The following is a 27,947-nucleotide window of genomic DNA, read 5'->3' as shown; positions in this document are numbered from 1 at the left end:
AGAGTCGTGGGACAAACAAGGATGCCTAGGGCTCACAGGAAGCCAGAAGAGGGCCTTGGAGAGAGCCTGGCCCAGCAGGGAGTCTGCTGTCCTATGGTCAGAGGCCCTGGGGGTGGCCTTAGATGAGAGGCACCTCACCCGGCAGAGCCCATGACCAGGAGCTGTCCCAAAGAACGCGGGATGACAAGAGGGGAGCCTGGCTGTGAGGGGTTAACTTGATTAGATCCCACTCACCCTTCTTTTTCTTCCCTCTCCTCCCTGTGGCAGTGCCCCCCCCCCCCAAGCTCCCTTTACCCTTAGCCCAGGGTATTCCCCTCCCCTCCTGGTAACCGGACCCTGCTTCCTGCCTGAGATTAAGGGCCTGTCTGCTGAGATTCCCCCGGGAAGGGGGGGGGGGTGACACAGCCTCTCCCCCGGGGCCTCCCTGAAGCTTGGGCTTGCCCATCCATAACCTGGCCTGCCCCCCCGGTGATTACAGAGTTGCTCAAGTAACCAACATCTTAGCGTCCCTTCAGAAAGACACAGGAGCCCAGGCCTTGGAACACAGTGGGGGCGGGGGTGCTCTATGGAGGCACAGCAGCGAGGGTGGGGTGCGTGGGGTGTGGGTATTGTGTGAAGAGCTGGGGCGGGGGTGAGAACAGTTAGCGACCAAAAGAGATGGTCCCTGATAGGTGCCCATAGAGGGTGAAGGACTGAAATGGAGAAAGACCCAGGCATGGCCTGGAGCCAAAGGGTAAGGGCTGTCCAGCCTTGAGGGGGTGTGGGGCAGGGAAGGGTGAGCCGGCCTGGGGGTAAGAACCCAGAGCCTTTGACCTTGAGATGAGCCCACACTGACCCCCAGGTGCTGGGTGCTGGGGACACAGAACTCCTGCAGCTGTCATGGGGGGAGGGGTTCTACGGGTGCTCCCCTTCTGCCCTCCCTGGCTGTTAATCCGATGGTTCCGGCTGTGCTCTCTGAAGGACTGGCAATCTGGGCCGAAGGGGGAGGGCATTCAGGGCGGGTGAGGGGTGAGCAGAGGCAGATACCCAAGGAGCCCAGAGAGGCTGGACGTGGGACAAGAGAAGAGGTGTGGCTGTGGGGACTGTCACAGGGTTTGTCCAGCATGGCCCTGTGTGCTGTGTGTGGGTGCACACATGGGTCATGTATGTGCACAGAGGCTGCTGGGCTGCGAGGGGCAAGTGGGATGAGGGGCTCTAGAACTCTGGCCCTGGGATCACGTTGCTAGGAGCTCTTCAGGGGCAGTGGCTGAGCCTAATTGATCTCTGGGACCCCAGGATCCCTGGGGTCTGGCCCATCTCAGAGACATGAGTCTCCAGGGAATGGTGACTGGGCATTTCAGGAGGGGAAACCTGTCATCTCTGAGCTGGAGTCTTAGGGAGAGGTTCTCATTAGGCCCAGGCAGGGCCCTTAGTGGAAGGCTGGAGGCTGGATTTGAGGACCCTTTGTGAGGGACCCACGGATACCACAGGGGGGAGAGGACAGCTTGGAAGAGAGGAAGAGAGGTGCCTCAGACCTGTGCCTGCCTCGGGGCGGGCAAACCCCTCCCCTTTACATTACCTCACAACTCCCTGGAGATGCAGTTCACCCAGCTTGGAGAAGTCCTTGGAGAAGGTCTACTGGCTCTTTTTGCTGACAAGGAAACCAGAGAGGTTAAGCTGCTCGAACAGGCCACACAGCCAGCAAGGGTTGGAATCGGGGTTTCCATTTCCCTCTGCCCCACCCCCAGCACCCACAGGCAGCTCTGCCTCTGTAGACCTCCCTCTCACTCGCCCCTTGCCCTCTCTTCTGTCTTGCACGCCCCCCTCCCCCCTTGCCCGACTTGAGATTTCCTCAGTGGGGCATGTGTGGACTTCATGGTCCCTGCCCCTCCCCATCTCTAAATGCCTTTCAGAACAGCCCAGGCCTCACGCTGGCTCTCTTTCCTTTCTTGCCTCATCCCCAACAGGCTGTCCCCTTCTCTGTCACCTAGCCACCTTCTCACGGTCTCTCAGGCTGGGCCTGGGAGGGTGGAAGGGAGGCATCCTGGGTCCTGATGCCTCTGAGTTTCCACGAACAGCCACCCTCTCCCAGCTTCCCCCAGCTGGCCACCCAGCCCTCCCTGCCCTGTGCCCCGTGCCGTGTGACCACATCCAGGAGCCTTCTGGATCCTGGGGGAGCTCAGCGATCCACACATTTTAAGGAGACAGCCCTGGGTGGCTGTTAGATTCTGGGGTGAGGGAAGAATTATCCAGTCCTGAAGCTTCAGTCAGAACACCTTCTCCATGTCTGTGGCAGCCATCCTCAGTCCTTGAACCCTCTTCCATCCACTGCAGCCAGGTGCACACGCCCAGCAAGGTCAAGGCACGCTGACGGTCTTTCTGTGGCCCTGGGCTTGGGGGTGGAAGAGTGGGGTGGGACGGGAGCTGAGAGTGGGATGTACAGACTTCCCAGTGTCATTCGTAGTCCTTCTTTTTTTTTTTTTAATTTTTTTTTTCAACGTTTATTTATTTTTGGGACAGAGAGAGACAGAGCATGAGCGGGGGAGGGGCAGAGAGAGAGGGAGACACAGAATCGGAAACAGGCTCCAGGCTCTGAGCCATCAGCCCAGAGCCTGACGCGGGGCTCGAACTCCCGGACCGCGAGATCGTGACCTGGCTGAAGTCGGACGCTTAACCGACTGCGCCACCCAGGCGCCCCTCGTAGTCCTTCTTGAACGCACGGATTCTGGGGACCGGCCACAGGTCTGGGAATCAGAATCTCTGGAGGCAGGTCCCGGGAACCCACACTGTAACAGCCTTCTGGCACAGTTCCTGACCCACAGGTGTGGCGAGTCTTGAAACGGCCTGACAAGGAACCTTGAATACATGCAGGGAACAACAGGGTGAAGAAAACTAGTGTCCAAGCTGGCGGGTTAGGGGCAATTTTCTTTTCTGTTTTCCAGTGCGATTGCACGGACTTTTCATTTGTTGTTCTTGTTCTGTCTCAGAATGGGAAGGCAGACACTCTTGTAGGAAGGACACTGGATCAGGAGTCAAGACACCAGGGCTCCAGCCCTGGCTTGGCCACCAACGGGATGTGTGAGTTTGACAGACCATTCAGTTTCCCACAGTCACCATCCAGCTTGTCTCCTAACATGGGATCTTTGTTGGAGACCATGACTCTCAAATCCTGGACACAGACCCTGTGTGTCTTTGCTCTGCCTCTACCCTGCCCCCCCCCCCCCAGGGCCAGCCTTCTGGATGCTCAGCAGGTGCATGGGATGGCGGAGGAACTGGGAGGGGCAGTGATGGGGAAGTGAGGGGATCCCAGGGGACCTGGTGTCCTGAACCCCCTTTCCCACGCCTCCAGCCTCAGGGCCTGGGAAGAGGGTGAGGTGGCAACAGGAGGAGGAGGTGTCACTGCCAGGGTTCTCACCCAAGCTGGCAGAGGGGCGGGACTGGCGGTGGTGACGCCAGGGCCACTCGGCCCCCGCTTTTCACAAGCACTTTCTTTTTTGGAAGAAATTGGAGTGAGGGGGTGAGGAATCTGGGGTTGATGACCCCCTAACAGCCCATCAAGTTACAGAGAGACTGCCTCCAATCACCTTCTTCCTCCGGGGACTGTCCCCAGGTCCACTTGACTCTGAGATTCATAATCCCTTCTGCCCTGGAAACCGGGGCGGGAGCTCAGGTCATCCTGTTCAGAGGCAGGGGGATGGATCTCTTGACCTGAGGATTGGTGTGGAAGAGAGGAGGGAGAGAGAGAAGGAGGAACAAAACTCCATTTGGCCTTCCACAGTCAGGTACTTAGCAAAAACGTCCCCCAAAAGAGATGTCAGCATTCAAGTCTCCTGGGGAAATTAGTCATTCAGGGAAGTGTTACTGAAATGTGTCGTGTTTCTCAAAAAGTAGCCAGGGGTCCCAAGGTCACCATCTCTTTCAGGCAATGCTGCCCCACTCGGAACAGCAGGCAGAAACTTCCCGCCTCCCTGAAGCATGGGGAAATGGTGGGTAAAAGGGTGGGAGGGGCCAGTCCCCAGTTCTGGTGCTGTCTTGTATCGGGTCTCCATTTTCAGGGGATGTGCTGATTCTCCCTCCCCCCACCCTCCCTGGGTCATGCCCGCCTCCTGGGGTCCCCAGCTTCTCCTTCACCTGCCAACCTGCCTCTCGGTTCAGCTCTAGTTGGGAGCAGAGAGTCCCCACGGAGCCCTAAGGGTGGAGCCCTGTTGGGCTGGGACAGCGATATAGAGAAGGGGCCAGCCCCCAGGGGAGAAGTGAGGAGGGCTGGGAGGGTGCGGGGAGAGGAGAGGTTAACCTTTAACATGATGAAAATATGAAAGTATTTTTCAAAACCCTCTTTAAAATGTAAATCTTTATCTATATATTGACATGCAAAAAATTCCATGACACCTTATTGAGTGAAAAAAAAAACACATTACAAAGCAGCACGTGTGGTGTTTATATAAAATGTGTGTGTGTGTGTGTGTGTGTGTGTGTGTGTGTGTGTGTTCGCGCATAAGACAGAAAGGCTGTGTGCAGGGAGTGACGTCTGGAAAGGTGCTCACCAAAATGCGAATCCCGTTTGCCTCTGCGGGATGGAGTTTGGGGTGGTTTATTGTAACAGTCCCATTTTTACTGCTTACATTTTCTAGGAGTGTGCTTTATCCGTATGTGCAAGAAAACTCCCAATGATGCTGTTTTCAACTGGGGGGGAAAGGATTGTTTTCATCCTAAGACGACTCTGTTAGTCAACAGAAAAACAAACTAGAGAAAGAAAAGCCCTAGTAGTGGTCCTATCTCGCAGGCAGTCCTGCGGAACAAGTTGTGGGGTGGGGGGCGTCCTGCCCCGTCAGCGGGCTCTGAACCTGTTCCCAGCAGCCTTCCGAGCAGAGGGAAGAATAGACTGGAAAGTGTTGCACAGGCCCACCCTCTAGGGTAAGGCTCACAGCCCCTCTGAAAAGGAAATCAGCTTATTTCCCCCATTCTATGGTTGGGAGGCTGCCTTTCAGGCAAGGGAAGTGACTTGCCCAGGTCACACATACCTGAGTGACAGGCAGAGCCAGGGACGAGACTCTGAGCACGGGCAGCCCAGGGCTGCTTCCAGTGCCCTGGCCGCCCCCGCCGGCCCTGCAAACCTGAAGCTGCAGCGGGTGCAATCCCTTTCAAGGAGCTCTTCCCGCTGCCCCCAGCTTCCAGCTCCGCCTTGGGGCTGTTGGAACGAGATGCATGGGACACAGCCCAGCTGGGTCTCTGGCCCCCCCGAGGAAGAGCGCAAACACTTCAGGCACAGCCACCTAGCACAGATCCTGGGCACACAGTGGGCATCAGTGATCTGCTGAATGTTCGCGGTCTAAGCAGTTCGGACTGGGTGCAGACCCCGCTGCTGCGCCGAGCGGCGAGTGCGGCCGCAAGGCCCTGTGAGTCGCATCTGGGCCATCACCGAAGGCTTCCTGTAGGAGGGGACCTTTGAGCTGAGCCTGGAAGGATGGGTGGAATTTCCACGAGGCTCCAGAGGAGAGAAACAGGCTGGCGTTTCGGGTGGACGGGTGGACTTTTCCAGAAGGCAGTCTTTAAGCGCGAACTTGGCGGCGCGCGGGGACCCGCCACGCCGTGGGGGCCTCCGGTCCTCGGCGGCTGCTTCGAATTTGCCGAGTATTAGCCACGAGGGGGCGGGGTGAGGCGGGGCGGGGCCGAGGTGGGGGGGTGGGGGGGAGCCCAGAGAGCTTCATAAAGCCACAGCAAAGGCGCCGCGACGCTAGTGACAGCGGCCCGCTGGAGAGGGAGCCCGGGAGCAGCTGCGCGCCCGCCAAACGCGGGCGCAGGACCCAGGTGTCCGAGCCCGGGCTCCGGTGGGGCCCCCCCCGCCCCCGCCCCCGCCCCCGGGGCCCCGCCCCGCCCCGACTCTCGAGACCCCCACGCCTGCCCCCGCGCGGAGAGGGGCCGGTCCCCGACGGCTGCGGGAAGGTGCCAGCCCGCCCCGGATGGGCATCGTGGAGCCGGGCTGCGGAGACATGCTGACGGGCACCGAGCCGATGCCGGCGAGCGACGAGGGCCGGGCGCCCGCCGCCGACCCGCAGAACCGCTACTTTTACCCGGAGCCCGGCGCGCAGGACGCGGCCGACCGTCGCGGGGGCGCCAGCCTGGGGGCGCCGTACCCCGGGGGCGCCCTGGTGCCCGCTCCGCCGGGCCGCTTCCTCGGAGCCTACGCCTACCCGCCCCGGCCCCAGGCCGCCGGCTTCCCCGGGGTGGGCGAGCCCTTCCCGCCGACGGCGAGCGCCGAGGGCTACCAGCCTGGGGACGGCTATGGGGCCCCGGACCCGCGCTCGGTTCTCTACCCGGGGCCGCGCGAGGACTACGCGCTGCCGGCGGGGCTGGAGGTGTCCGGGAAGCTGAGAGTCGCGCTCAACAACCACCTGTTGTGGTCCAAGTTTAATCAGCACCAGACGGAGATGATCATCACCAAGCAGGGACGGTGAGTGAGACGCGCGCCCGGAACAAGTGTTCTGTTTTGTTTTGTTTTATCCTTCTCGTGTCGGAGCCCTTCACAGTTCGGCTTAGACTTTGGGGGTAGCAGGGAGGGAGTTGTAGTGGGGACAGGAAAGGTCTGAGTGCTGTTTTCTCCTAGGACATAGAACTCAGAAGGGAGATGGAGAGTGGGTGCAATGAGAAGTTGTCGTGGGTTAGGGGGGAGGGTACCTATGGTTTCACCCAGAATTGGGGTGTGCCCTTGGATCACTCTCTGCCTCAGTGGGGGTCACGGTGGGCAGAGGGGGACATGTGTGTTGGGTTTGACAGGGCAGGACCCCTCTTAGCGCCTATGTGTGGGGAAATGGAAGAGAGGGCAGGGTCTTCCTGTACCCAACACCTCCTATCCCCCCCGCTCCCTACGCACTCCCAGCCCTTTTGCCAGTGTTGAGCACAGGTCAGTTTTGGGAGGTGGGTAAGACTGGGATTTGGTGACACGGGGAAGCAGTCGCCAAGTTTCCCTTCCGGTAGTACTTTGAGATCATATGTCTGGTGTGAGTGTGTTTGGGGGGGGGGGATGTGGTAAAGTGTGTGGGGGGCACAGATCCCTTCCAGGCACAGGCCCTGACGGAAAGCACACATGCCCATGGGCCTGAGCAGGTGACGCTGAGCCCCCAGGTCCCAGTTGGCCACCAGTCCCACTCTGCTCCCCGTGAGGTCTGTCCCCTGAAAGTCTGCCTCATCCCTGTCCAGATACTTTCCAGTCTACCATCCAGCCTGGGGAACCCCTGGCTCCACAGCTTAGTGTCCTATGAGCCCAGAGCATGCGGGGTAGGGTTTGGGGCTGAGGGTGCTGCTTCCGGAGAGAGCCTCCTGCATGAGGAAAGAAAGAGAAACTTGCTGTTAGTGCGTTATTTGTTTAGTAAGCAACACCGAGTGGGCCCGGCCTGTGTCTGGCATGTGAGAGTATGCACCCACCCTTCCCAGTGGGGGCCTGTGTGGGCAGGGGACCAAGGAGGACCTCTGTGTGGAGGGGCTGTGTCATCAGTGTGCCCGGGAGGTGTTGAAGGGCAGATACCCGGTGTGGGGGCTGGGGAGGGAGAAGGGAGAGGCCACCACGCTGGGCCAGGGTTGGGGGGTTGGCATTCAATGTAGACATTGCTGGGATAGCCTTCCCTCCCAGTGATTTCTGTGGGGTGGCCTGGGATCGAGGGACCTGTCCACCAATCACAAACAGCTTCAAGTTGCTGAGTTGTTTCTCTTTCTCTGGGATGAACCCAGGGAAGTTGGCATTGTCTCTTATTATGGCATTGGCCTTCATCCCCTAAACCTTCTGATGGTTCCTCTCTATGCCCCCCAACCCCAACCCCGGCCCGCTGGGAGTGCTCCCAGGCACAGCCCAGGCTCCTAGTCCCATCAAGTTTGAATTGGAGGGGACCCAGAAGATCCTGTCCAGTCCCCTCCCTGCACAGACAGGGAAGCGGGCTCAGAGACACTAAGAGACTCTTCTGAGGTTGCACAGCATAGCCGTCACTGGCAGAACTGGCACCAGAATCCAGACGGTACCCGCCTGGCTTTCTTTCTCCAGCCCCTCACGGCCAGGAGTAAAAACAGCAGCCTATACTGTCCAAAGGCATTGATGCATTCAGAGTGCTTTCACTTCCATTATTTTACAGTATGCTACGTAGGTCAAGCCGTCTCCCCATTTATAGGTAGGGGTGCTGAAGCCTAGGGACCGAGTGGCTCACACTCTGTCACCCAGCAGACCTGAACTCAGGCCTCCGCTCTCCTCAGATGGTCAGGAAGCCCTTCCCACCCTGGGGGAAGGCCCTGGCCTCCCTACAATTTGCCCTTCCAGCCTTGAGGGGTGGGGTGGACGGAGCATTGGCCAGAACGTCAGGGACCCAATGGGCGCCGGACTGGCGGCGGGCTGCCCGCGGCCTGGCGAGGGCGGTGTCTCACAGGGATGTGTCTCTGCGGGTCCCCATCGCTACCCTGTGGCCTCCTTCTTTCCTTCGTGTTCTTGCTGAATAATTCTCTCTTGATGCGTTTTGTTGTCTCCCTTTGAGATCCATACACCTACTTTCTTTTATTACGAAAAGTTCCAATATATACAAGAGCAAAGAGAAAAACCGTACAGGCCTCCACCTACCCATCACCAGCTTCAGCAGTAGTCACCCCTGGTCCAATCTTGTTTCTTCTTTATTCTCACTCACCTCACTTCCGCCTCCCACTCCCCAGTCTGCAGCTTTATCGGTGATGGTGTTAAGTATTTAGTAAGTAAATCCTAGACACTATGAAAGAGTTTTCATCCTTCAAGTTTCTCGATGCACGTCTAAAAATGGCTTTTGAAAAGTAAACACGGGGCGCCCGGGTGGCTCAGTCGGCTGAGTGTCAGACTTCGGCTCGGGGCATGATCTCACCGTTTGTGAGCTCAAGCCTTGCATCGGGCTCTGTGCTGACAGCTCAGAGCCTGGAGCCTGTTTGGGATTCTGTGTCTCTCTCTTTCTCTGTCCCTCCCCCACTCATGCTCTGTGTGTCTCTCTCTTTCAAAAATAAATAAACGTTAAGAAAAAATAAAAAATAAAATAAAAGCGAGCACGACACTATTAGCAAACCTGAGAAGAAATTCATAAATAGCATCAAATTTCCCAGATTATTTTGTAATTGTGTGTGACTGTATTTGTCACAATCCTCATGCTTTCGATCCATCCTGAGGGACAGCTTCGGACACTCTGAGGTCCCTGTTAGAAGGGGACTCACCATCTCCTTTGATGCCTCCCTTGGAGCAGGCCTCAGGGGTCCCATGGTGGGGTGGAAGGGACAGAGAACATACCATCATCCCCAGTTCAGTCCCACTAGCCCCAACTCAGCCCCGTACCTGAACTTGGGCTCCAGCGATCTGGGAAGTCGGCGGCCATTTCCTTGTGCTACTGACTTCTGAAAAGTAAGCCTTGGGCTCAGAGAACGGCACCCTTCCTATCCTGCTTTGGAGAGCTGGCCTGTCCCCCCGTGGGTTCCAGTGACCTGCCAGTCACCACCGCATCACCCACGGCCTTCTTCCTTTTTGAAAAATCCTTCCAGCCCAGGCCCACCCACAGCCCCACAGCCTTTTGCCTTGGGCTGACTCACTCCCTCCCAGATCCTTCCTCTCCCACCCACCCTAGACCCATCCCTCACTATGGACAAGCGACAGTCACTCTCTCCTCCATGGGCAGTAGCAGCAAGGTGGGGAGCGGCAGTGGGGGTGGGGATGGCAGTTCCCAGCGCCAGAGACTGACCCAGGCCTCTCGGGTGGGACTGGGAGGGGAAAGTGAGATAAAATGTTGGACCGACCAAGTGGAGATGTTGGAGTTGAAGTTTGTGTGTTTGTGAAGTTTCGGGGTGCCTACACCGGACTTGCGCTGTATTTCTGTGTGGCAGCGCGTGTGTGTGCTGTGAATGTGTTGGTGTGCAGAGAATAGTTGTTGGTAGACATTCTCAGTAGAGGAAGAGAGAGGCGGGTGTCTGTGTGTGTGGGCGTGTGGGTGTGCATTCATTGCTGGCAATCCCCACTTTTCTGGGTGTGATTAGTTGATTATTATAATTAAGATAACTTTGGGTAGTTCTGTTGTTAAGGAGCTCAATTCGCATTTGTGTATGTATGTGTGAATTTAGGGGTTGATAAAACAATTTCAGTGCTAACCAATCCTGGATCACTGGCCTCCTAGCCATGGTGGTTTTCCCTTCTCTACGTTCCCGACTCGGAGAACTTCTTAGATCTTTAAAACAACTAAAAAAAATTTTTTTTAATGTTTTATTTATTTTTGAGAGAGAGAGAGAGAGAGAGAGAGCATGAGCAGGGGAGGGGCAGAGCGAGAGGGAGACCCAGAATCCGAAGCAGGCTCCAGGCTCTGAGCTGTTGGCATAGAGCCAGACGCGGGGTTCGAACTCACGAACAGTGAGATCATGACCTGAGCTGAAACCAAGAGTCCAATGCTTAACCAACTGAGCCACTCAGGTGCCCCTAAGACAATTTTTTTTTTTTTTTTAGTTCTAAGCCTCTTTAATTTGGACTCACTGGCTTAATTTCTCTTGGGGCAGGTGAAAACAGCTTTGTTTTCCATCAGCTGTTTGCTAGTGACTATCTAATTTCCATGAAGTTGGATCTGAGGTTGGGGGGGGGGGGTAAGGGGAGACCCTTTGATGCCTGAGCACATTTTGCATTTCGATAGGTACAAGGTAGTGCTGGGATATCCTCCTAAAAGGTGATACTAATCTACACCCGCACCAGTAGTGTGTGAGAGGACCCCTTTCCCCACAGACTCAGCAGCGTTGGATATCAGTTGTGAACCACTTTGCCAACATGACTGACGAAAAATCACCTCCTTTTAATCTGTACGTAATGACGGTGAATTGGAACATATCAGAGGTGTTCAGGATGGGGTGGAGGGTGTGGTGACCCTGCGAATCATTTCAAGATGGGATAGTCCTGAGCCCTAGCTCAGGAATTTAGAGTCTCGGGCCCTGTCCTCTGAGAGCACGATGGTAAGTGGTCTTTTCGGTTTTTTATTTGTTTTATTTTTTTTAACGTTTACTTTATTTATTTTTTTTAAATTTTTTTAACGTTTATTTATTTTTGAGACAGAGAGAGACAGAGCATGAATGGGGGAGGGTCAGAGAGAGAGGAAGACACAGAATCTGAAACAGGCTCCAGGCTCTGAGCTGTCAACACAGAACCAGATGCGGGGCTCGAACTCACGGACCGCGAGATCATGACCTGAGCCGAAGTCGGACGCTTAACCGACTGAGCCACCCAGGCGCCCCATCGTTTACTTTATTTTTGAGAGAGACACAGAGCGCGAGCGGGGCAGGGGAAGAGAGAGAGGGAGACACAGAATGTGAAGCAGGCCCCAGGCTCTGAGTTGTCAGCACAGAGCCTGACGTGGGGCTCGAACCCACGAACCGTGAGATCTTGACCTGAGCCGAAGTCGGACGCTTAACCGACTGAGACCCCCCAGGCGGCCCATAAGTGGTCTTTTTGAAGGGCTTCCTTTGGCATCCGACCGTGTTCCTTCCCAGCAAAGTGTCATGTAAATCAGGGGCTATTTTGGGATTCCAGCTGGTGGTGATTCTAGACTTTTAGGGTGAAATGAGACCTCCCTTCTCTTCTCCCTTGCCCCCATTCTCTTCCCGCTTCTCCTGCATTTCCCTCTACCAGAGCTAAGCAGGATAGAGAGATGGACCCCAGGGCATGTATGCTGCAGTCAGGAGCCCCCGACACTGTTCTCCCACCAAGGATCTGTCAACACGGCTCTCCAGTCCTTGGCTGCTTCAAGTATAAACTTGAAAGTAACATTTTACATTTCAGGGGCTCCTGGGTGGCTCAGTGGATTAAGCATCCAACTTTGGCTCAGGTTGTGATCTCACGGTTTTTGAGTTTGAGCCCTGCTTCGGGCTCTTGGCTGTCTGTGTCGGGCTCGCTTCGGATCCTCTGTGTCCCTCTCTCTCTGCCCTTCCCCTGCTCACGCTCTCCCTCTCTCAAAAATAACTAATAAAAAACAGAAATTTTTTCTTATTACCTTTCAAAGGATGCTAAGTAGAGACACAATGAATACGTTCCTTCTTTTCCTTTATTCCTACAAGTTTGAAGGGGAGCTGGTTATGGTACAAAAAATGTGTGCGACCCGACTGCGTCATAGAAGGAGTCGGTGGTAGAGACGAGTTGAAAATATCGCCCCAACCTTAATTGTTCAAGGCCTCACCCGTCACCTTTGATTTCTCAAGTCAGCTGGCCTGCTGAGCCCCTGGGCTCCAGAACTCTGGACGCTTGCTTGGGGTCCCTTCAGCGGGGCCTGAGGGCCTGAGGGCTTTGATAGCTCGGGGCGTGGAGAGGGTGGGGTGGAGGAGGGACCGGATGAGCTGAGTTTCGCATCTTTCAAACTTCTTAACAGCTCTCAGAGGAAAAATGAACAGGAGTTACTATCCCCACTTACAGGTGAAGAAACTGAGGTTTGGTTTGGGAATTAACTTATCTAAGGTCATAGGGCCAGTAAGCCTCTTTTTTTTTTTTTTTTTTTTTTTTCTCAGCATAGGAGAGTCCGGAGAAGACAGGAATGTCGGGAGACCTTTCCAAGGTTCTTAAGGGTGTCGTTCTGGGAATGCCTAAGGACTAGGATGCCCCCCAAAAGTGTTCCTAGGTCTCTGGCACTCTCCCTCCCCCAGGTCTCCTGACTCAGGGACTGGTGTCTTTCTTCCCACCCTGCATGGCTTCTTGTAGGAGGAGGGGAGAGGTGTGTGGGAATGAAACGTAATTCTGATGAGGGTGAGATTCCGCCATCCTGCAACATCTGCTCTTCCTGCTTGGGTTGGAAAAGAAAAGCCAAGCCATCAGGATCGGTGATGGTGGAAGTGGCGAGATGGGTCTCCGGCTCTCTTGCTCTGGCGCGATAGAGGATAATACAGCCTCCCAACCTCGACTCCCTCCACTTTTCCTGGGAGCCAGGCCTTTGAGAGTGGGGACTGTGCTCAACAGAGTCCTCTTCCAGGTGGCTGGGAAGTTCCACCTAGGATTTTAGCTACTTCTCTGCAGGCTGAGGGCCTGGGGCGGGCCATCCACAGACATCTGGCCCCGGGGGTGCTGGGGGGCAGGGGGAGCCCGGGTGCCACAGGGCTGGGAGCATCATGGCACCGCGAGGACCACAGTGGAGAGGATGGGGTGGGGACTGAGACCGGACGAGGGCTTGGGAGACTGAGGCATGAGGGCCTATGGGGAAGTGAGTCTGGGGGGCTGGCTTGTGGCTTTGCTCCCGGCTAGGAAGCAAACTAAGATTCGAGTCCGTGTCCATCAACTGACCCTCTGAAAGAAGAACAGCGAAAAAGCCCTGATTCATAGTGTTTGCTGATTTCCGTGGTGTAACTATCCCTATGGTGGCTGATTTCAAGCTACGCTTGTGGTATCCCTGAATGCAGAGTTGGGAAGAGCACGGTTATCTAGTATTTTTCCGCCAGATGGGAACAAGAGATGTAAGTAACCTCAAGATGGGGCGCCTGGGTGGTTCAGTCAGCTAAGCGTCTGGCTTCAGCTCAGGTCACGATCTCACGGCTGGTGAGTTCGAGCCCCATGTCGGGCTCTGTGCCGACAGCTCGGAACCCGGGAGTGTGCGTTGGGATTCTGTGTCGCCGGCTCTCTCTGCCCCTCCCCCGCCGGCTCTCTGTCTCTCAAAAATAAATAAACGTTAAAAAATTTAAAAAAGAAAAAAAGTCACCTCAAGAGCAGAGAGAACAGGAAAATGTAGTAAACGAACTGAGAAGCGATGAGTTTTGCGTATTTATCACCTCGGCTGATAATGTATTTAATTGGAAGTTGATATAATTTCAGTTTTAGTTATGGCATTGTTTAGCGACTGGCTGGCATTTCCGCTTGGCTCTCTTGAGGGGTGGAAGCTGACTCCAGCACATCGCTGAAAGCCTTGGCACAGGGGTGGCTGTCTGCGACGTTGGGGGGCTGATGGATGTTGGTGGGTCTTTCTGTTCTCCCTAGGCGGATGTTCCCGTTCTTGTCATTTACTGTGGCGGGGCTGGAGCCCACCAGCCATTACCGGATGTTCGTGGACGTGGTCTTGGTGGACCAGCACCACTGGCGGTATCAGAGCGGCAAGTGGGTGCAGTGTGGCAAGGCTGAGGGCAACATGCCAGGTAGGAAGCCCCCTGGAGAACCCTGGATGCTCTTTTTCGCCGAGACTGAGCGCCCCCTGGTGGACCCAGGAGGAACCCGCGAGCCACTGCCCGCTACACCTAAGCCTTAACTCCCCATCCCACCCTTGTCCCCTCGCACTTCTCACCCCCCACCCCGTTCTGTTTGTCCTCTCTTCTCTCTTCTGCCTTAGCCTGTCTTCTGCTCAGTCCTCTGTGCCCACCTCCCCTTGCCCTGACCCATCTAGTCCTGCCCCTGCAGCCTTTTCGACATCCCCCTCCGAACAGGCAAAGAAGCCCCATCTCACCAGGGCTCTGGTCCCCCGGGGGCTGCATGCCAAAGAGGTTAACTGTCCACAGGAAACCGCCTGTACGTCCACCCAGATTCCCCCAATACTGGAGCCCATTGGATGCGCCAGGAAGTTTCGTTCGGGAAACTAAAGCTCACGAACAACAAAGGGGCCTCTAACAATGTGACCCAGGTGGGATTCCTCGCCACCCCCCACCCCTCCTGGCTGATTCTGTTCTGTGAAAGTCACTTTTCTTCCTCTCTGACTCTGGTTCTTTTCCATGCACCGTGCGGGGAAGATGAGGTGGGAGGAAGCTGAGTCTCAGGGGCAAACACGGGGTTGCATTCAGGATGACATGGGCCAAGCTGGCCCTGGGGCTTTCTTCATCAAACCCGAGGCCGCCATCACTTGTGTGCCATGCTGGGCATAGGGTTGGTGCCCGCGGCCTCAGGAAATGGACGCGGAGTCTAAGTTGAACAGAGCCTTGAGAAGCCTTGCTTGTGCTAATACCTTGGTCACAACGGACATCTGTGGGTAGGAAACAGGGCAAGAGGGCAGAAGTGGTGCCCTGGAGAGGCTGGGCACCAGAGTTAGAAGGCCTGGGGGAAGCTACGTGGTAGCAGGGCAGGGGAATGGACGCTATGACCTCAGGGTCCCTTCTAGCCTGGCCACAGGACCAGCCGTGGGTGGGGGTAGAGGACCCGTAGACCCCCACAAGCATCTGGCTCTCTCTCAGATGATCGTGCTCCAGTCTCTCCATAAGTACCAGCCTCGGCTACACATCGTCGAGGTGAACGATGGGGAGCCGGAGGCGGCCTGCAACGCCTCCAACACGCATGTCTTCACCTTCCAAGAGACCCAGTTCATTGCCGTGACCGCCTACCAGAATGCAGAGGTGAGGGCTGCCGGGCGGGGCTGAGCCTCGAGGGACAGGAGGGGAGAGGGAGGCCCACAGGCTTCCTTGGTGGGGAATTCGGAAGTTCTCTGGCACCAGACTCAGGACTCAGGTGCCTCTCTTTCCCCTCTCTCTAGATCACTCAGCTGAAAATTGATAATAACCCTTTTGCCAAAGGATTCCGGGAGAACTTTGAGTCGTAAGTGCCACTGGGTTCAGCTCACCTTTGCAGAGGGCCTCCTCTTGGTTCCTCCTGGGACTCGACTCCAGACTGGTGCTGAGCACGTCTCCTTCCCTGGGGGTGGGCAGGGGTGGGGTGGATGCTGGAGGGCCGGCAGGGCAAGAGGGTCCAGGGAGGGACGTGCAGTAGGCAGGCTTACAGGTCAGTGGTTCTGTTTGTGACCGCTTTTCTTGCCTCCTTTTTTTTTTTTTTTTTTTAGCATGTATGCATCTGTTGACAGCAGCGTCCCCTCCCCGCCTGGACCCAACTGTCAGTTGCTTGGGGGAGACCACTACTCTCCTCTCCTACCCAACCAGTATCCCGTTCCCAGTCGCTTCTACTCCGACCTTCCCGGGCAAGCCAAGGATGTGGTTTCCCAGCCTTACTGGCTGGGGCCCCCCCGGGACCACAGCTATGAGGCCGAGTTTCGAGCGGTCAGCATGAAGCCTGCATTCCTGCCCTCCGCCCCTGGACCCACCGTGTCCTACTACCGAGGCCAAGAGGTCCTGACGCCTGGAGCTGGCTGGCCTGTGGCCCCCCAGTACCCTCCCAAGATGGGCCCAGGCAGCTGGTTCCGCCCCATGCGGACTCTGCCCATGGAACCCGGTCCCGGAGCTTCAGAGGGACGGGGCCCGGAGGACCAGGGCTCCCCCTCCGTGTGGACTGAGATCACCCCGCTGCGGCCGGAGTCCAGTGACTCAGGACTGGGTGAAGGAGACTCTAAGAGAAGGCGTGTGTCCCCCTATCCTTCCAGCGGCGATAGCTCCTCCCCTGCTGGGGCCCCTTCTCCTTTTGATAAGGAAACCGAAGGCCAGTTTTATAGCTATTTTCCCAACTGAGGGGATGACATGGGGAAAGGCACAGAAACAGTGTTATCAGGTTGGAGGACACCAACTAATGCAGACGACAGACTCAGGACTGAGAGGCCCCAGCTCCCTCTGTCTCTTCTCCTTTTGTAGTTGGTTGAGGAAGAGGGGGTTCTGGGGTTCACTTGCTGCTTCCGGCCCACGATGAAACCTGAGAGGAGTGTCCCCTGCCCCTTCCTCGGCCCTAACTACAATCATTTCCCTGGTGCTGCTTCTGGCTGTGGGTTCCCAGCTGGAGAACAGAGAACGGAGAACAAGAGGGTCTTGGCCACAAAGGAGCTTTCCGCTCTTCTCTGGGACTGCGTCGGGGTCCGGTGGGGCTGGCTGGGAACTGGAGACCGTCTTCCTTTATAGAACTAACTTTGCGCAGTTTCGTTTGCGCCGATGACTTTGGGCGGCTGGCCCGGACCCCCCCCTGCGCAGAGACGGTGGGGTCCCAAGGAAGGGCGGGGAAGGGGGGGTTGGTGCACACCTCAAGAAGCGAAGTCTTTGGGGGTGGTGATTATGGGGGCACGCATGCTTTTTTCTTTTTCCTTTTTGGAATGGGGAGGCTATTTATTGTACAGAGAGTGGTGTCTGGATATATTTCTTTTGTCTTCATCACTTTCTGCAAATAAACATGAAACTGGAGAATGTGTCCTGCTTCAGGGCCCTGGAGGGGGACGTGGATGGGGACTCACCCCGCTGGGATTTGCAGGTGCACCAAAGCTCTCCAACAGCAGCTGCAGTTCCCAAGGACCTGTGCCTTCTTCTAGAAACCCAGAGTGGCTTCACTCAGGGGATCAACAGAGCAAGACCACATGTCCTGAAGGTTGATGGTTGATTCCACCTTGTAAGGCACCTTGGGACAGAGAACGGTTCCTCTGCCTGACCTGCGGAGGAGGGGTGGGAGGGCGAGACTCCAGAACAGGGCTGGGTGGGGGCTGGGAGCTCTGTGGGGAGAAGCCTTGATTTCTCTTTGCATTTTTTTAAAAATTAAAAAAATTTTTTTAAATGTTTATTTATTTCTGATAGAGTGCGAGCGAGGAAGAGGCAGAGAGAGAGAGGGAGACATAGAATCTGAAGCAGGCTCCAGGTTCTGAGCTATCAGCACAGAGTCTGACTCGAGGCTCGAACTCACGAACGATGAGATCATGACCTGAGCCGAAGTCAGAGGCTTAACCAACTGAGCCACCCAGGCGTCCCCTAAAAAAAATTTTTTTTAATGTTTATTTATTTTTGAGAGAGACAGGTTAGACATAAAACCCCGAAGCAGGCTCCAGGCTCCCAGCTGTCAGCACAGAGCCCGATGTGGGGCTCGAACTCACAAACTGCGAGATCATGACCTGAGCTTAACCTGAACACTCAACCAACTGAGCCACCCAGGGGCACCTCTGCAGTTTTAGCAGCTTTGGTTCTCCATCGTCCTCTTAGGGTTATTCAAAGGTTAAAGGAGTAAATATAAATTGAATCACACGAAATTGCTGTTTTTGTAGGTCAAGAACAGTTAAATATGGCAATTTCATACGATATGAACTAGCACATGTAAAGGGTTTAGAACAGTATCTGATAAACAGCACTCAATCTGTAAATTATTGTTATAATTCTCTAGCTCTGTTTCTCTCTTTCCCTCTCTCTTTATACACATACTGAATTGTATTTGTAAAATAACACCCGCTTCTTTTAAAGAATGTAAGCAATGCATAAAAGTAAAAAGCACTAAATTATCCCAAATCTTACCACCCATCAATAATTATCATTAAATGCTAACCGGGTTAGATAGATAGACAGAAGTATATTTTTATAACGTTGGAATCATACTGAAAATGCTTTTTTAAAAACAAAATTGGGGCGCCTGGGTGGCTCGGTCGGTTGAGCGTCCGACTTCGGTTCAGGTCATGACCTCACGGTCCGTGAGTTCGAGCCCCACGTCGGGCTCTGTGCTGACAGCTCAGAGCCTGGAGCCTGCTTCAGATTCTATGTCTCCCTCTCTCTGCCCCTTCCCCACTCACGCTCTCTCTCTCTTTCTGAAAATAAGTAAATAAACTTAAGAAAAAAGAAAAAAGAAAAAGAAAAAGAAAGGAGCTTATGCGAAATGTCCAGAAGTTAGAATTACTCCATTTGCCTAGTCCCAGTCCAGGGTATCCCCCACTCCGATGGGGGAGGCGGGTGTCACCATGGGCCCTTGGGTGTTCTCTCACTTCTGTTGGAGCTTGGAAATCTCCATTTCTGTCACAGTTCACATCCCCTCCTTTCCTGGTCTCTATCCAGAGGCCATTTTCGTCACCTTCTAGTTAGAAGAAGGAAAAGATAAATCCATCCTCCTTGGATTTGGAAGCTCATAATTTTGTAAATGACGTGAGTGGTTCTGTCATCCGGGGCTGAGTGCAGATTATTCCTCCCACCCCTTAGGCTATCACTCCCTGGAGTTATTAAGTGTTGGTATAAAATTAGGCCTATTTCCTTTTCTGGGAACTGTTGTCAGTAATTACAGTACTCTTCTCCCCCACTGTTTTTATTTTTATTTAAGTTTATTTATTTATTTTTAGTAATCTCTACACCCAACCCGGGGCTCCAACTCACCACCCTGAGTCGAATGCTCTTCCCACTGAGCCAGCCAGGCGCCCCATCCCCCACTGTTTTTAAATGGTTTTGTTCACTTCATTAGATATATTTACACCCTCTATTATCTTTTTCCAAAAGTGTGGGGGCATATGTTTTGATGCTTTTTTTATTTGACTCATAAAGGTTCATTACTACTATTCCTTCTCTACTAAACGTACCTTTTACTGAAAAGAAAAAATACTGAAAATACTAAAATACATCTTTCTATGCATGAACACGGGATATTTCTTCATTTATTTAGGTCATTCTTTTTTTTAATTTTTTTAATGTTTATTTATTTATTTTTTTTCAACGTTTATTTTTATTTTTGGGACAGAGAGAGACAGAGCATGAACGGGGGAGGGGCAGAGAGAGAGGGAGACACAGAATCGGAAACAGGCTCCAGGCTCTGAGCCATCAGCCCAGAGCCCGACGCGGGGCTCGAACTCACGGACCGCGAGATCGTGACCTGGCTGAAGTCGGACGCTTAACCGACTGCGCCACCCAGGCGCCCCAATGTTTATTTATTTTTGAGAGAGAGGGAGAGACAGAGCGTGAGCAGGGCAGGGGCAGAGAGAGAGGGAGACAGAGAATCCAAAGCAGGCTCCAGGCTCTGAGCTGTCAGCACAGAGCCCGATGCGGGGCTTGAACTCACGAACTGTGATATCATGACCTGAGCCGAAGTCAGACGCTCAGCCAACTGAGCCACCCAGATGCCCCTCTTTAGGTCATTCTTAAGGTCCTCAGTAAAGTTTTATAGTTTACAGGTATAGCTTTTGTATATCTTATATTTATTCTTAAGTATTAAGGTTTTTTTCTCTATACAGGGCATTTTTAAACAATACATATTTTCAGGGTGCCTGGGTGGCTCAGTCAGTTAAGCATCCGACTTCAGCTCAGGTCATGATCTCAGGGCTCGTGAGTTCGAGCCCTGCATCGGGCTCTCTGCTGTCAGTGCAAAGGCCGCTTCAGGATCCCCTGTCTCCCTCCCTCTGCCCCTCCCCTGCTCATGCCCTCTCTCTCTCTCATAAATAAACATTAAAAAAAAATAAAAATACGTATTTTCTAATTGTTAATTATAATTGATTTTTTATGCCAATCGTAAGATCCGGCCATTTTACTAAACTCTCATTATTTTTTAGTGATTTGCTATAAATTCATTACTTTCTTTATGGCCAATTGGATTATTTCAAATAATGACAGTTTTATTTCTTCCTTTCTAATCATTATACTCCGAATTTCTTTTTCTTAGCTTATTGCACCTGCTAGAACTTCAAGTGCTAGTTTCTTGCCTCTTGGGGGATTCGTTCCCTCCTATTTATTCCACTTTTTCCCTCATATTGGTTTGACATTTCTATTACTTCAGTGGCTACTTCATACATCTTAATATGTACCTTTAACCTACTAAAATCCTAACGTTGAATGATATTTTACCCTGTGTTCTGTTCAATGAAACAATTTTAGATTAGCTCTTATTTTCCCCCCTCTTGATTTACTATTGTTTTCTCTCCTAATTTACTGATTTTGAACGCTTCCAAATACATATACACACATATCTATTTGGGGGGGGGTTGGTTTGCTTGTTTTGTTTTTTTCACATATATATATTTTTGAGTAAACTCTACACCCAGTGTGGGGCTCTAACTCACAATCCTGAGAACAACAGTCCCATTCTCTACTGACTGAGCCAGCCAGGTGCCCCTTCACTTCTTTTTTCATCCACACAGATGATACTCCTGTATTACTTTGTTGAGATAATACTTGCTTGGGCTTAATTTTATGTCACCATTCTCTTGCTCACTTTTCCTCTTTGCATTTCTGCCTCTCTTTTTTTTCTTCGACTAAATCCTTTATAACTTCTTTGAAACAGGTATCTTTGTAAATTCCTTAAAAGCTTGTTTCTTACAAAGATTATTATTTTTCTCCTTGTTGTTGGATGGTTTTTTTTGCTGAGGAAACAATTTTAAGTGGATAGTCATTTTTTCTTATTTTATAGAAGCTATTCCGTCATCTTTTGGCTTCTATTGTTGTGAAATCTGCTACTAGTGTAATTATCATTCTTTTAAAAAAAATGTTTATTTATTTTTGAGAGAGAGCAAGCAGGGGAGGGGTGGAGAGAGGGGGACAGAGGATCTGAAGTGGGTTCTGCGCTGACAGTGGAGAGCCCTATGTGGGGCTTGAACCATGAGATCATGACCTGAGCCAAAATCAGAGGCTCAACCAACTGAGCCACCTAGGTGCCCCAGCTAATTATCATTCTTTTGTAGGTCATCTGTCTTTCTCTTTCCGCTTTCCAGATCTTCTAGTTATATTTGGTGTGTAGCAGATTTATTATGATGTGACAAGGTATGAATTTATTTTTCTTGATCATATTTGGGATATATTGTACTTCCTGAAACTGTGTATTCATGGTTTTCATCAATTCTGAAATTTCTTAATTATTATCTCTCTAAACATTAATTCTTTCCAATTTTGCCCTTTGGGACTCTAATCAGATAGATGTCAGAGATTTTCATTCTATTATTATTCACGTCTCTCAACTCTTTATTATGTTTTTTCTCTTTGTCTCACTTTGCTGCTTTCTGTATAAATTCTTGAGATATATCTTTTAGTTTAATTCTACTTTCAACAGAATCTAAAATGCTGATTAGCCTACTCACTGAAATTTTTTTTTCACAGTTTACAAAGTACTTTTCATAGTTATTTTGTGCATCTCCGTTAAGTTTTTTTAATGTTATGCTTTGCATTTCTTTATTTTTATTTTTATTTTTAGTAAACTCTACACTCAATGTGGGGCTGAAATTCATGATCCTGAGATCAAGAGTCTCATGCTTTTCTGACTGGGTCAGCCAAGCACCTCATGCTTTGCATTTCTATAAGTTCTATTTTTTTTCCAAATTGTACAATCCTGATAATTTCCTGTTGTATGTTTTCCCTTATAACTACATTCTTTATTTCTGTAAATATTCTACACACAACCATTCTGTGTTTTGTATTTGACAATTCCAGATAATACTGGAGGTTGTTTGTGGGGGGTGTGGTGGTAGTGTTGTCTAAACATGTTGATTCTTCTGATTATCACTCGCAATGGATTTGCCTTCTTGCACACGTGGGTGTCTTTGTAAGGTCATGTTTGATTTTTAACCCATGGATGTCCTGTAAGATTAACTTGGGGAAAATTTCTTCCACAGATGTTGCCTCTGATTCAACAGATGGGGAACACCAAATTATGGCTGGACTTTTCCCTCTAGCAATGTAGTCAAATTTCTTGGCTCAGGGCTCCAAAAGAGTGAGACAGAAGCTTCCAGGCCTACCCTTTAGAGCATCACTCTACTACATTCTATTGGTCAAGGCCAGCCCATATATAATGAGAGGGGGAATAATTTTTCAGTTGGATGATAGGGGTAGCATGTACTGCCTAACCATTATTCTAGGATTTTTTCCCTTCGCCATCATGTTGGTAGATTGAAATTGTCCATGGGACGTTTCAACGGATACGGCAAGTGCCACAAATGAGGGCACACTTCTTCCCAGATTGCTATTTGTTAAACCTTCATTGTCACACCACTGGAAGCTGGTTTATTAAGTTGGGGCACTCACAATGAAATCTGAGAGGAGCTAGAGAGGTCTTCTCTCCTAGGATATTATTCAGTTCTCTTAAGTTCTCCTTTCAAATTTCTCCCTGGCTGACAGCATTCTGAGAATGGGATATGAAAAGAGAAATTGGGGGTCCAATTTTTTCTTTTACACGCTCTCTGCCTTTAATTTTGCCTCACCTTTCTTAGCCACTGTCTGTGACATACCCAAGTCCCATGTCTATTCTCATTTTCTTCAGAGAATAACACTGTTCTTTTTTTTTTAAGGTTTTTTTATTTTTTTATTTTTTTATTCATTGAAGTAATCTCTACATCCCACATGGGGCTCAAACTCATGACCCTGAGATCAAGAGTCATACACTCTTCTGAATGAGCCAGCCAGGCACCCCACAACAGTGTTCTTTCAGGACATATGTGACTGCTCAGGGTAGGAAGCAGTCAGGGGAAGCTCAATATCCATGATTTCAGATTTGTAGCCAATCCACCAATTTTCAACACCATGCCTCAATGCCACCTGCCATTGTGTTTGATACTCCTAACACCTGAGTCTATTTTAGGTTATTTGGTGGTAAATCAGCTCACCTATTGCTAATCCTGTTTGTAGGCATTTCAGGGTACAGCTGCATTTTAGGTTGTCATTGCATCTTGCTTAATCAGATACTCCTCCTCCTTCTGCTTCCTATATCCCAAAAAATTGTTGAAATGTGTTGTCTGCCTTTTCCTCTGCTATTCTCTTTGCTTCTGTGGTTCTATGCACTAAGAGAACCTCTAATTTTTTTTTACATTTATTTATTTTTTGAGAGACATAGACAGAGCACAAGTGGGGGAGGGGCAGAGAGAGAAGGAGACAGAGAATCCCAAGCAGGCTCCAGGCTCCGAGCTGTCAGCACAGAGCCCGTGGCGGGGCTCGAACTCACAAACCGTGAGATCATGACCTGAGCCAAAGTCGGCCGCTCAACTGACTGAGCCACCCAGGCGCCCCAAGAAAATCTCTATATTATCATGTTAATAACTAATATACATATTTAAACTAAATACTCTTCATTGATTTTGAACGAAAACTTGTAAATCTTTTAGTCATCATAAGCTGGCTTCCCTCCCTCCCCATTTTATTTTATTTTTTAAAGTTTATTTATTTATTTTGAGAGAGAGAGAGAGAGAGAGTAAGCAGGGGAGGGGCAGAGAGAGATGGGGAGAGAGAATCTCAAGCAGGCTCCTTACTGTCAGCACAGAGCCGGATGCAGGGCTTGAACTCATGAACCATGAGATCATGACTGAGCTGAAATCAAGAGTCAGACATTTAACCGACTGAGTCACCCAGGCACTACCCTTTCTCCTCATTTTAGGAAAATTTTTATTTAATTTTATCTCTGATTACCTTCAGTTAGTATTTATTTTTCTAGGATGTGTGTAATTCTTTGGCTTTGTCTCTATCCTTTGTTCTCTTCCTATTTTTATCTTTTAAAACATATTATGTGCTCTGGGAAAAATTTTCAAATTTATCTTAGTAATGGAATATTAACTTGGGGATGATTGAAGACTAATCTCTAAGGAGACAGTGATCCAGAAGTTTAAATACTTGTACTTATGATTTACATGAATGCTTTGCGAGAGTCTATGGCTACAGCTATGTCTTATATGTTGTTTTATAAGAGCTAATAATGACAAGAGTTACAAATAGCTGGGTTTGAAAGTAACTGTTGGGGTTAAGATGTGAATTTTGATTAAGCACAAGTTTAATCTTTTCTCAGACTCAGCAAAACCCAGCTTATTTGTGTTACTCATACTTAAATTACCAATGGTTTCTCCAAGTAGGGAAGAGGAACACAGGAATTATTTCAGGAAATATCTAAACACACACACACACACACAACTGCCTATGCTTATATCCTTATATGACAAGTACACTTTTATTTAAAAAAAAAAGTTTTATTTATTTAAATAATCTCTACATCCAGTATGGGGCTCAAACTCATGACTCTGAGATCAAGAGTTGCATGCTCTTCCAACTGAACCAGCCAGGTGCACCCTATGATAAGTATCTTTATGTGATGAAGAAGAAATTGTGGCATAGATATGTGGCTGAATCATATCCTAACACACCAAATCAGATTGGTCTTTCACGACACTAACTTGGTTTTCCTTCAATTCAATTGTGCTCTTTAGAACCTTCATTGAGAGTTTAAATTCTGCCATTGGATTTTAGTTTTCTTTTCAATTTCATGTTATCTCATCTATCTCCCCTTCATCTTGGCCTATATTATTGTATCTCAATTCTCTCTTAACAGATTTCTTATTTCTTTGAGGATGCTGAAAAGTTCCCTGGAGTTTTCTTTTGGATCTTGAAATGGCAAGGTAATTGTGTGAAGCAATTTACTAATTGGGATTATTAGCTATAAATCAGTGAAATGAATAGTTGAACTATAACACTTTGGGGGTAGAATAATAGATATTGTGTCTTTAGACCATACTCTTCTTTATGAAAACTCTACCCACACCCTCTTCTTTCCAGGGGTCAATCCCTGAAGACCATTTTTATACAATGTGGCCCTGCTCTGCTTCATACCTCATCATAGCTGATTGGAAGAAGGTTGATACATGAAGGAATTGGGTTGAAGAATCATTTGGGATTCTTAAATTTGGGATATTGCTTAAGTTTGGGTTGTATAAACTGTGGTGCAGTGGGGCAGCCAAGTATATGAAGATTCAGAGAATGCAGTTTTGGGAGGACAGGAGCAGATGTGTGAAGAGATAAAGTAATAAAATATGAGAGAGGGAGTGAGTGATAGCAAGAGCCAAAGTGAGAGTGAGGAAGAACTTCCTAGTTCTAGTTCCTCTTAAGTTCCTACTAAACTTCCTCTCTTTCTCCTCTGAGCCACACCCATGTGTTAATGATAGTTTCCGTGTAGTTTGGAGTGGGAGTCTGGGACTACTAAGAGAGCTTTGATTAAGACATCCATTTCCAATTATAAGAGGCAAATCACGTCATTGTGAGTAAGAGGATGAAGAAGTGCAGCACATTCAGTTCCTACAGTAGGAGGATGTGTATCCAGCTCACCCCAAAGTAATATCAGATGATTAGGAAAAAAGGTGAAAAGGTGTAGGAGTGGGTTAGGGTGGGGGGAGAGAGACCACATCCTCATTTTGCCCCTGTGGAAATTATTTTATGATCCATGAGAAGGTTGATCCTGTCATTCCTAGGCATTACTAAAGTGTTATTAAAATGCAGGTTTCATATGAGTATATGGTTGAGTCATATTTTTTCACCCACCGTGCCAATCTTTGCCCTTTAATTGGTGTATTTATACCATTTATACTTAATGTAATTACTGATATGTTGTGAATTAAATCTGCCATTTTATTTTTTGCTGTAGGATTATTCTCTCTTTTTTCATTTCTCTGCTTTCTTTTTTCTAATTTCCTGAGTTACTTGAATATATTTTTAGAATTCCATTTTGATTGATCTATGCTGTCTATATCATATCTCTTTATAAATTTGATTTTAGTAGTTGCTCTAATTATTACCTTATATATTATGTATGCCTTGTAACAGTCTTCTGGTGTTATTTTACCAGTTAGAATGAAATCTAGAGGCGCCTGGGTGGCTCGGTTGGTTGAGCGACCGACTTTGGCTCAGGTCATGATCTTATAGTTTGTGAGTTTGAGCCCCGCATCAGGCTCTGTGCTGACAGCTCAGAGCCTGGAGCCTGCTTCAGATTCTGTGTCTCCCTCTCTCTCTGCCTCTTCCCCGTTCATGCTGTGTGTGTGTGTGTGTGTGTGTGTGTGTGTGCCTCTCTCTCAACAATAAATAAACGTTAAAAAATTAAAAAAAAAAAGAATGAAATCTAGAAAACTTACTTCCCTTTACTCTTCCCATTTTTAGTATAATTGTCTTAAAGATTTCCTCTATGTATATTTAGAACCACATCAGATCGTGTTATAATTTTTGCTTCAGCCATCAAACATAATTTAGAAAATTCATGCAGAGAAGGAAAGATTACTGAATTACTCATATTTTTGCTTATTGTGTTCTTCCTTCCTTCTTGATGTTCCAAAATTCCTTCTTTTTTAGTTTCCTTTCTGTTTAAAGAACTTTCTTTCTTTCTTTCTTTCTTTTTTTAAATGTCACCACACCCATGGGGCCATTTATTTATTTATTTTTTAATATTTATTTATTTTTGAGACAGGGAGAGACAGAGCATGAACAGGGGAGGGTCAGAGAGAGAGGGAGACACAGAATCTGAAACAGGCTCCAGGCTCTGAGCTGTCAGCACAGAGCCCAACGCGGGGCTCGAACTCACGGAGCGCGAGATCATGACCTGAGCCGAAGTCGGACGCTCAACCGACTGAGCCACCCAGGCGCCCCTCTTTCTTTCTTTTTTTAGGGCAGATATGCTGGTAACAAATTCTCTTAGTTTTTCTTTATCTGAGAATGTTTTGATTTCTTCCTTATTCCTGAAGGATATTTTTGCTGACTAATAAGTTTCTAGGCTGATAGTTCTTTTCTTTCAGCACTTAGAAAATATACCACCTCCTTCTGGACTTTATGGTTCCTGATGGGAAATCCACTGCTATTTGAGTTGTTTTCCCCCTGTAGTAAAGATGTCATTTCGTTTGCACTGCTTTCGAGATTTTCTTTGTCTAGTTTTCAGAAGATTGTGATGTGTCTTGCTGTGCATTTGAGTTTTCCTATTCAAAGTTCACTCTGCTTCTTGAATTTGTAGGTTTAAGGCTTTTGACAAATTTGGGACATTTTTGCTGTTATTTTTTTTGTGTACTTTTTCATCCCTGTCCTTTTTCTCCTCTTTTTGTGAGACTGTGATGACAGGAGCTTTAGCTCTTTTGTTATAGCCCCACAGTTCCTGAGGTTCTGTTTGTTTTTTTGTTTTCAGTCTATTTTATCTCTGTTGTACAGTTGGATAATTTTTATTTTTCTATCTTCCAGTTCACTGATTTTTCCTCTACTCCTTCCATTTTACTATTGAATGCATCCATTGAGTTTTTAGAATTTCTATTATATTTCTCAGTTCTAAAATTTCCATTTGGTTCTTTTTCATGTCTTCTATTTCTTGCTAAAACTTTCTATTTCTTTAATGAGGGTTTCTATTTTTTTTCATGTATTTCAAGTGTACTTGTTGAACCATTTTTACTATGACCACTTTAAAATCTTTGTCAGATGATGTTAACATGCCTGTCATCTGTGTTGCCATTATTGATTTTCCTTTTCTATTAAATTTGACAACCTCCTGGTTCTTGATATGACAAGTGACTTTGTATTGTAATTTCTTTTTTTAATGTTTATTTATTTATTCTTGAGAGAGAGAGAGAAAGAGAGAGAGAGAGAGACACAGAATTCCAAGCAGGCTCTGTACTCTCAGTGCAGAGCCCCATGGGACTCAA

At 49.6% G+C, this 27,947-nt stretch overlaps 1 protein-coding gene and 1 long non-coding RNA gene across 3 annotated transcripts; one reads left to right on the top strand and one right to left on the bottom strand.

Annotated features, from left to right (window-relative positions):
• Positions 1 to 631: 631 nt before the first annotated feature.
• Positions 632 to 16,998, top strand: TBX21 (T-box transcription factor 21). Of its 2 annotated transcripts, none has more exons than XM_045488591.1 (7): positions 632 to 733; positions 2,967 to 6,430; positions 13,946 to 14,100; positions 14,458 to 14,579; positions 15,124 to 15,282; positions 15,420 to 15,481; positions 15,723 to 16,998. In XM_045488591.1, exons 2-7 carry the CDS (start codon positions 5,940 to 5,942, stop codon positions 16,339 to 16,341), a joined length of 1,608 nt encoding a protein of 535 aa, XP_045344547.1. In that variant the 5' UTR covers positions 632 to 733; positions 2,967 to 5,939; the 3' UTR covers positions 16,342 to 16,998. The 2 variants fall into 2 exon arrangements, with proteins under 2 accessions (XP_045344547.1, XP_045344548.1); XM_045488592.1 differs by lacking the exon at positions 632 to 733 and having other exon boundaries at positions 2,694 to 3,761; positions 3,902 to 6,430.
• LOC123603550 lies at positions 14,627 to 16,081 on the bottom strand. Its single transcript, XR_006714929.1, has 3 exons — positions 15,981 to 16,081; positions 15,507 to 15,577; positions 14,627 to 14,915 (listed from the first exon to the last, which is right to left on the bottom strand). It is a non-coding gene; the product is annotated as an uncharacterized LOC123603550 (long non-coding RNA).
• Positions 16,999 to 27,947: the final 10,949 nt, after the last annotated feature.

The sequence above is a fragment of the Leopardus geoffroyi genome, chromosome E1, assembly GCF_018350155.1.
Source record: "Leopardus geoffroyi isolate Oge1 chromosome E1, O.geoffroyi_Oge1_pat1.0, whole genome shotgun sequence".
NCBI classification, from domain to species: domain Eukaryota; kingdom Metazoa; phylum Chordata; class Mammalia; order Carnivora; family Felidae; genus Leopardus; species Leopardus geoffroyi.
This window is presented reverse-complemented; position numbering and strand designations above follow the sequence as displayed.